General features: G+C 59.2%; 1 protein-coding gene across 1 annotated transcript in view; it reads right to left on the bottom strand.

Annotated features, from left to right (window-relative positions):
* MACF1 (microtubule-actin crosslinking factor 1) overlaps positions 1-9,168 on the bottom strand; it is a 166,058-nt gene that overhangs the window by 62,792 nt on the left and 94,098 nt on the right. The window contains 11 exon segments of the mRNA XM_009882791.1: positions 41-170; positions 648-889; positions 1,700-1,762; positions 3,223-3,340; positions 4,147-4,303; positions 5,456-5,622; positions 6,423-6,740; positions 7,116-7,324; positions 7,827-7,950; positions 8,441-8,617; positions 8,974-9,154. Of these exon segments, the coding sequence (XP_009881093.1) occupies positions 41-170; positions 648-889; positions 1,700-1,762; positions 3,223-3,340; positions 4,147-4,303; positions 5,456-5,622; positions 6,423-6,740; positions 7,116-7,324; positions 7,827-7,950; positions 8,441-8,617; positions 8,974-9,154 (1,886 nt within the window).

Here is a 9,168-nt window from a genome sequence, read left to right as displayed (position 1 = left end):
ATTCAAGACAGAAGCCTCCCTAAGTGCTTCAGGCACTTACTCAGGTCCTCCTGCATCTTCTTCCAGTTTGCTGCTTCTGGAGAATCTGGATATTTCTCCAGCAAGCCAGAAAGTGCTTCCTTTACCTTCTGGATCTTCCCTGAATTCTGTTCCAATTCAGCCAGAAACGCCTGGAAAAGAATCATTTGGACTTCTTCAGAGACAGGGCAAAAGAATGAAATCACCGAGCAGGAACGACGCGGCAGCTACAGGCTGGAGTCGGACCATTTCTGTTCTTTGCTCTTTCATGAAACCACTTCATTTTATTAGCACTATCATGAGCTAACTTGGCTCCCAGAGCAGGGGAAGGCTGGGAATTGCTTTCCAGGAGAACTTGGAGTGACCCAGCCACAAGGACTATAGATAAGCTCCTTCCTCCTGAGCCAAATGCCTGAAAGCAACAGGTCTAAAAGCAAAGAGGTCGAGCGCAGCACGTGGGCTCCCGCTCCACGAACCCTCCTGTGATCCCTTCTGGGGAAAGCCCTTCTTTAACCCAGGGCACGTCCTCGTTGCTCATCCTTCTAGTCCCACTGCATTAAAGCACATCGCCGAGATCCTTTGGGAAGAGATGCTCAGATCCCCCTTCTTTACTCTGGAAGAGAAGTTACCTTGTTGTGCTCAGCCTGGGCTCTCACCGTCTCCGTCTTGGTGGGCGAGGAGGAGGCGTCCAGCTCCGACAGCGTCCGTTCCTTCGACTCCAGCCACTTCAGCATCGAGCTGGCCTCCTCCTGCACTTCTTCCATCTTCTCCAGCATAGCCGAGAGCTGCTGCTGCCGTTCCCGCAGCGCCGCGCCGAGGCCCTGGTACTGTTGGCTCACGTCCGACACATCGCACTGGATCTCGGTCAGATCTGTTTCCAAAAAAGCAGGCTGAGATGAGGAGCATTGCCTACGTGGCCCATCTTAAGTTGGACTACGGGGTACTAATCTAGCCCCGGGCAGCCACAGCCGGCCAAGCAGGAGGAGCGAGAGGCCACGCTGCCGTCCGTCTGCCGGCAGAGCGACGTCGGATTATCCTCACCTCTCACGCCAGAGGGGCCCTTCCAGTCGCACCACGAATGTGTGTTGACAGTTGGCAAAGAAGGCGAATGCCTTCGTGTTTGCGAGACCGATGCAAGCTGAGCGCCCCCCTCCCCCCCACTTCGCAATGTCACTGCTAATACAGTGTTAAATAATTTGACACCAAAATATAAAGCCAGTTTTATGCACCTATTATCTCGTTGAACTGGTGAACTAACAGCAGATAACGGGCAATAATTAAAATTGCTCTTCAAACTGAAGGGTTGGATGGCGTTGTAATCCCTTAGAACCAATAAATTTAATTGCAGGCCTTAAAACGATCTCCCATTTATCAGCTTTTAGCACCACCTGACGGGGTGGTCAGGGTGCTCTCACTCCCCAAAGCCGTCCCTCTCCGTCCTTCAGCCTGACCTACATCCTCCATCACCCCCTGCCCGTCCCGCGGCTCCGGCCGAGAATTCGCAGCACGGCCGAGCGTTCCGAGCCTATTTGCAGGCTCATTTCACTTGCGCCGGGATGCTGAGGGTGTGACATTGGGGTTTATACTCTCACGGATGGAAATGCACAGACAGAAACGGACAGGGAGACGGCGAGGCGGCCTCGGCACGCGCGTGCCGGCACAGCGGTGACAGCGAGCTCACCTTTGCACGTGTGGTATCCGTTCACGCTGCCTACCGACCCTCCCGGAGCGGGCAGCGCGGCACCTGAGCAGAGGGGACGGGGACAGACAGAGGGACAAGACAAGACGCGTTAGGAATGCAGACGGCAAGCGATGAACGGGCCCCTCCACGACACGGACCACACCGGCCACCAAGCACAGACACGGCGTCTCCACCGGCCCACCCGCCTGGCGCTGATGAACCCACCGGCTCGGCATTAGATTTGGAGCCCGTTTATTCCTCCTCCTCCCAACGCACCCGCAGCCCTCGCTCTCCTGGAGCTGCTCCCCTCTCGCTGGACCAGCAGCAGAAGAGCTGAAGCTGCCGGGAGCTGGGCACCTCGTCCATCATCGCCCACGGACGTGGCTCCTGCCTGGACCATAATAGCACTGACCATCTCTCCGTGCCTGGAAAGCTGCTACCCTGAGCATGATTTTGTGAATTACAACACCACGTGAGACTGTTGAATGTCTCTCCTGAAGAGATTAACTCCCCCAAAGAGATTAAGTCCCCCACACTCTCCTTTTCTTCTGGGATGAAGCTATTGAAACCCACCTTGGTGCAGAGACGCACTCTCTTTGCTGGGAGCCTCCAGGCAGGATGCGCCGGTGTCCCCTCCTCGGACACCAGACACCACGGATACGTTCACAACCAAAGGGGGGTTCATCGAAAACATTCCCGGGTAAACCTCTCTCTTTCTAGCCACCCAATTTAAAGCCTTCATGGATGTAAGGGGCTGCAGCTTCGGTCACCCCACACACATGACCATGTGGGTCACCCCCAACAAGCCTCTCCCCACTTCTCTCGGAGGTTTCCCACTGAACTACTCATCAAATTGACCCCAACAAACAATTCCCATAAATGCCCGTCAACGATGAGAGCCCAGGGACCTGTTCTCACAAGCTGGAAGACATCTTTTAGTTGGTTTCCAAACGAACCAGACATAATCTCATTGCTTCACAGACTTGAAGCCAAAAAGGAGACTAGTAAATCACGTCTGAGTATCGCAGTCTTAAATTTCATCCAGATACGAAACCCAAATACCGGAGTTTGAGTAAAACGCTCCGGCCCTGCGGAGGCTGGAGCACATCACCAAGAGAAAGCAGGAGCCGCCGCCACGAGCCCCCTGCGGGGCCGAGAGCCCCGACCCCTGCGCTGGGGCAGTCGGTAGCTCCCACGCTCCATCCCAGCAGGGACACGTGTCCCCGCGCTGGGGCCCACGGCAAACGCAGGGTAATTCAGCGCTCGTTAGCCCACAGCCAATGAAGCCAAGTCGGTGGGTTCCGAGCGCTCAGTTGATGCATTAACGCAACGAGCGGCAGCGACTTGACCATGGGGCTGAGCCCCACAACGCGTGGACCACCATGGGCCCTCTGAAGTTTGTAAAAAGGGGGAAACAACCCCATTTTTCGCTTGAGGCGGGCTCAGAGGAGATGCAGCAGCGAGAGCAAACAGAGCGCCGAGGAAGGAGGAGGCATCCTCGGGAGAGCCGGGCTGCGACTCACCTGCCTTGGACGGGGTGTCGGGGGCCGTGATCTCCACGATCAAGTTCTCCAGGAGGGTCCCTCTGCGGCCGATCTCCTCCACCTGGGCCCCCTTCCCCTTCCATTCCTCCAGCAGATCCTGGTCAAAAGCAAAGGCCGGGATCGGAGGCTGCGCTTGCCCCACCGCAGCCCTCCCTCCTCACCCGTCACCTCTGCGGTGACCCGGTGGCACCGGGACACAGCGCCCAGAGAACCGTCGACGGGCGCAGCGGCACACCGCGAGCACACCGCTCTGGGAAAGCGGGTGCCTTTATGTTTATTTTCATCGGGGGGAATTGAAGAGTGAAAAGCTCTTCCCTAACTAGCAGGTGTGTCGCAGGAAACCTTCTCCTCCCTCCTACTCTTACGGGGACCTCCTTCCTCCTCTTCTCTGCACAACCCAACCTCGCCTGAGGCCGGTCCCCGCAGCGTTCGGCAGAGCCCGGCGGCGTGCCGGCACCCGGCGGTGTGCCGTGGGGTGCGAGCGCCGTGGGCGACTCAGCAGATGCCGCTCTGCCTCTGAGTCAGACCCGCGGCATATCCTCATTAAAAGCATGGCGGAGCTGGAGCGGAGCGGGGGCTCGGATGACGGGAGGCCGCCTTCCACGTCTAGCAAGGGGAAGCATCCGGTGAAAACGAGCGTACCGGGGTCTCCCACTCCCCAGTCCCACCCAGCGCTGGCACGGGGAGGGAAGGGAAACCAGGCAGCGCCCAGGAGGACCCTCCCGCTGCTTTCTTCTCCCCTCGGCAGGGACCACCGGGTGCACGCACACGCAGGGGAGCCCCAGGATTCCTGAGACCGTAAAACACCTCCCAGGACTCTGCTTCCTGGGGTTTATTCCACCTTCCAGCATTTCCACACCGGCCCTCAACTTTCCCAGGCTGGTGCCGGCTCCTGCTGCCCACCTGGATCTGCTGCCTGCACTTGTGCAGCTCCTGGGTGCCCAGGGAGGTCTCGGCGGGCGGCATTTTGCCTTCGCTCTCCTTCAGCCACTTCCTCATGGCCCCCACCAGCTTCCGAAATTCATCCAGTTGCTCCTGGCAGGACGACGCATCCTTTTCTCTGAGAGTGAAAAGGTTTTGGAGAGTCAGAGCTCGTGCTTCGCCTCGCAATTACCCCTTCTTGAATGTAGCACAGTTGTGTCTCTGGGAGCCTTTCTTTTTTATTATTATTATTATTATTAGATGTTGCTTAGGAACAGCGCAACGCAGTGCCAGCCAAAGCGGGGTGCACGCCGCAGCCTCCCCTCGCTGCTGCTGGACCCCCCCAAAGCCATGGGCCGGTGGCGCTTTTGGGGCCACTCCGGCACCACCGCGGTAGCCAACGGCCACGGGACCACCACCGCCAACCTGCGCTGGCTCCGCACCACCGGGCTCTTTGTCCGAAGCTTTGGGGAAGACAGGGCTCATTCATACGGGCTCACCCCGGCCAGCTGCAGCCCGGGGGAGGGCGGGAGGCGCCGCCCCTCCTCCCCGGCCACGGTTCTCATCTATTCAGCCCATCCCGGAGGAACGAGGCAGCCCCCGGACGGAGGGGAGCCGCGGGCCCCTCCGGCTCGCCCTCGCCCACCGCAGCTGCGAGCAGCGTGCACGGGGCCGGCCGGAGGCAGCTCTCTGCGCAACGCTGAATTACGGGGGATTGGTATCAGATTCATTGGCTTTTCCCCCATCACCTTCCCTGTTTTCACCGGGGAGTTTGCAGATCGAGCCTGGGAGGTGTAAACCCCACCCCGGGAACACAGGCGAGATGTCCCTCTGACCCCGCTCACGCTGTCACGGCTGATTCGAGCTCAGGCTGCTGCTAAAGCTCCCCTTTACCCTCAACTTTAAGGGGACTCTGGGGACAGGCTGCTCTGCTGCGTCACCTCCCGGAGAGCACGCCTGGAGCAGGCTCCCGATCCCCCGCCAGCACCCCACTCGCTCCCCTCCGGCAAGACGCTCCGGGCTGGAGCTGTGGCAGCCCACACGCCGGGAAACGCACGAACGTCGGCTCCTGCAGCACCAGGAATTTTTCACAACGCCCCCAGCCAAGGCTTTTTTTAAAGCGTCAGCTGGAGCGAGCTGCCTTACATCTCCCGGTGTGGGAGGAGGGAGGCAGGAAGAGTTCGCTCGTGCCCCTCTCTGTGGAAAGGAGATGTCCACGGGGTCTCGCTCTGACCACGAAGTCACCCCCAGACTCAGCTCCCCGGGACGCAGCCGTGGCGCTGGGACTCACCTCTCTTTTGCCACCTTCTGCAGCTGCAGGAAATCTTTCTTCAGGCTCTGCAGCTTCTCCTGCTGCTGGGAGGTGCCGGGGGCGAAGCCGCAGGAGCCCAGCTCGGCTGCCAGGTGCTCCAGGGTGGCCAGGTCCTCCTGGTGCTGCCTCATCTCCGAATTCAGCTCCTGCCAAGAGCAAAGGGCGATGCCGACCGTGCCCTCGCCAGCAGACTCGGGCAGAGGGGATGGACCGCACTGTCCCGCATCCCGGAGAGACTCTCTGCGGGCAGCGCCATCAATTCCACCAGCGCCGAACCGGGGGGGCACGGCTCGGTCCCACCTGCTCCGCCGGCTCCGGCTCAGCAAATACTTCAAGCAGCTGCAGGAGCAAGTTCCACCTTCGCCGGGGCTGGTGGAATAGGATGGGGGGCCCTAGACCAAGCCAAATCAATGCCGCCCCCCTCCCTCCCTCCCCCAGCACAAGTGTCCATTTTTAGGCCAACTTAGAGCATTTCTGAGGCTGTGACCAAACCACCCTCCAGAGCAGAGCACTCGTGGGAAGCCAGAGGGAAGAATCCCGCGCAGCCATGACCGGCCACCAGGATCCATGGCTTCTCCAAGGGCTTTGTCACATCCCACGCTGCACTCACTGCCAGCACTCGGGCATTTTGCTGTATTAACCCCGCGGAGTCTTTAATTGGTAAAACTTTGCTATATTTGGTCTGGCCCCTAAGAGCCTGGCTAGAGATCCCTTCGGAAAACTAGCCTGGCTCCAGGGAAATGCCATTCCCCTCTCTCACTGCTGGAAACAGCCTCAGCCGCTCCGGCTGCGCTCTCTTCCCCAGGCGAAGAGCCAGCACAGGTCTTGTGGATCCTGCCAGCCTGGGAGGGAACCAGGGGCTGTTTGCCCAGGAAGAAATCACCGCAGGAGGGCACTGCCCCAGAAACCTGAGGCAGACGGAGTCTTCTCTCCTCCCGCATCTCACCTGGATGTGCTGGGAGAAGCGAGCGATGTCCCGGTCCGGCTGATTCCCGGATGCCAACATCCGCGCTCTGCTCTCTGTGAACTGCTGCAACTTCTCCGAGAGCTGCTCGTACTGCTCGACCTTCGGCAGGAGACCCTTCAGCGCATCCTCCCTCTCCCGCTGCTGCTGGCACAGCCTGCCGAAATGCTCCGTCACCTCTGCCAGCTTGTCCTGCAGGGCAGAGGCCGTGGGGCTGTCTGCCGCCTCCATGAACCGCGTCACCATCTCACGGGTGGCTTCCAGGCAGCTCTTCTGCCTGGCGATGTCCTGCTTCAGCTTCTGCGGTGAGCACACACAAGAAAGGATGCCATTTTAGGAAGGCTCTTGAGCAAAACCGAACTGGCATGAAGAGGCTGAGCCGCCCTTGGGAGAGAATAGTCGGGCAAGAATAGTTTTCTATCCCAGTTTTCCTTTCCAACCTGCTCTGCCTTTCCCCGGTGCTCGACATGTAAGCCCTGCTTGCGAGCAGAAGAGAGACTTTCAACAGGGCTGTGTCCTGGCTTAAAGAAATTAAGTAAAGGTTCTACTCGTATCCCTTTTTTAGGGGTTTTTGTGCTTTCTGAACACTGTAGCTAACCCCCAGGAACTGCCTGCACGGTTGAGGTGCTGCAGACAGGCGCGTTGGTGGCGGGGGAGCCCAGGGACCAGCCTTACCGCGCTCGTGGCAAGCGAGTCCTGGATGGAGGTGGAGGAGAGCGCGGCCGGCTGCTCTCCCTCCAGGCTCTTCTCGATCTCAGCCACCGACTGGACGAGGCTCTCCAGGCTCTCCTGGACGCTCTGGGACTGGGCGACGGATTTCTGCAGCAGGTCCGAGCGCTCGGTCATCTGCTGGGAGAGGCTCTGGAAGCGGCTCACGATGGCATCTGCAGAGTTCAGCGCAAAGGAGGGTCAGTGGCAAAGATCTTCTCACCTTCTCTAGCAGTGGCACAGGCTGCCCAGAGAGGTGGGGGAGTCTCCCCCTCTGGAGCCATCCCAAACCCGCCTGGACGCCGTCCTGTGCCACTGCTGGAGGTGCCCCTGCTCTGGTGGGGGGTGGCACTGGATGAGCCCCAGAGATATCTCCCAACCCTGACCATCCTGTGGAGCTCAGAGACGTCAAGGGTCACCTTTGGCTCCTGCCAAACTCTCACTGACGACGAATCCCCATCCTCAAACTCAGCAGCGGGACAGGGGACCCAACACAAACAGCCAACCTGGATCAGAGCCCTCCTCACGTGCAAACGCAAGCCCCGAAGACACACTGCTGTGTGCCTTTGCCCCATCTTCCTCCAAAGGTGGAAGGCTTCATCTTTCCTCCCTCCCTGGTTTGTTTTCACACCCTCCCCACCCATCCCCGCTCACGCAGGCGGCTGCTTCGCTCTGTACCTGTTGTTTCCTGAATGTGCCCGTGGTCCGGGGCCGGCTCCCCTTGGACCTCCAGCAGGGACCGAGCTGCTTTCTGGAGCTTCTCCACCGGCACCTGATGCTCAGCGAGGTCTCCCTGCAGCTGCTGCTTTGACATGAGACAAGGCAAAATCAGCAGTGGGTCACAGGCAAGAGATCCGCACCCGCGGGGAGCTCAGGGCTCTATTTAAGCCCCGCTGAGGGATCCTGTTCACTTCTTCACGAAATCACCAAGAAAAATAATAACGTAGGTTGGAAGGTCCAACCCCACGCTGCAGGCAGAGCTGGATCAGAAGGTCTGGGCTGTGCCAGCATCCAGCCACCCTCATGGGGGAGGAATGTCCCCGCCATGTCCCACTGGGATGTCCCCTGTGGCAGTCTGTGGCTGCAACCCCTGGTCCTCACTCCGAGCACCTCTCGAAAGAGCCTGACTCCACCTGACCTGCAGCGCCGGGACCTGCTGAGCCTCCAGGTGCATCTTTGCACTCCACCAACAATAAAAGCAAACGGGTCGAGTCCCTTTCCCGCTGCCGACTGCTCAGAGCAGCCGCCAAATTCCCATACAGGCTCCAGGAGATGACCCAAGGACCCCGTACCTTCGCGCTGGCGAGCTGCTTTTGCAGAACGGCCGGATCTGAAGAAACCGTCTCAGAGAGCAGTTTCCCAACAGCAGTTTCGCTCTCCTGCAGCCACGTCCTGAGAGATTCTGCCACCTCCTGGAACTGCTGGTAGTGATCCAGCAAGGTGTTCAGGTGGGAGCCGAGCTTGGTGCACTGCAACGGAGCAACAAGACATTACGGGAGGATGCACACAAGCACCGAGGAACCTGGGCACCGGTGGAAAATGCACAGAAATCATCATGAAAGAAAAACCAATTAAAAAAACAATCTTGCCATATGTGTTAAAGGAATTACAGGAGGCAATACGCAGACCAACACCAAGACAGAGGGTGTTACTCCTGCCCAAGCCCCGAAGAGGACAATCCTTGTCCTACAATCTACACATGTGCTAGAAGTCCAGCCAGACACTCAAGAGAAACGTCCCTCTGCCATCCCTGCTCCTTCCACACGCACAGGAGGAAAACAGCAGCCAGAGTTCACCTCCCAGCCTTGCAAAGCCCTTCCCGTACCTTGGAGTGTAGCGCGGTGTAACGCTGCGTCGCGTCCTCCAGCTTGCTCTTGACCACGCTTCCGGACATCGGCGGCTGGGACCCGGCGTCCCCAGCAGCTCCCTCCACATCCAGCACCTTCTGCCCCGACATGGTGACAAACCGCAGGTCGCCTTTGTGGGAGATCACGTCTTCCGAGAAGCTCCCCTGCCACAG

This window comes from Charadrius vociferus, unplaced genomic scaffold (assembly GCF_000708025.1).
Source record: "Charadrius vociferus isolate BGI_N301 unplaced genomic scaffold, ASM70802v2 scaffold783, whole genome shotgun sequence".
Taxonomy (NCBI): Eukaryota; Metazoa; Chordata; class Aves; order Charadriiformes; family Charadriidae; genus Charadrius; species Charadrius vociferus.
The sequence above is the reverse complement of the archived record's forward strand: the minus strand, read 5'-3'. Positions and strand labels throughout refer to the sequence as shown.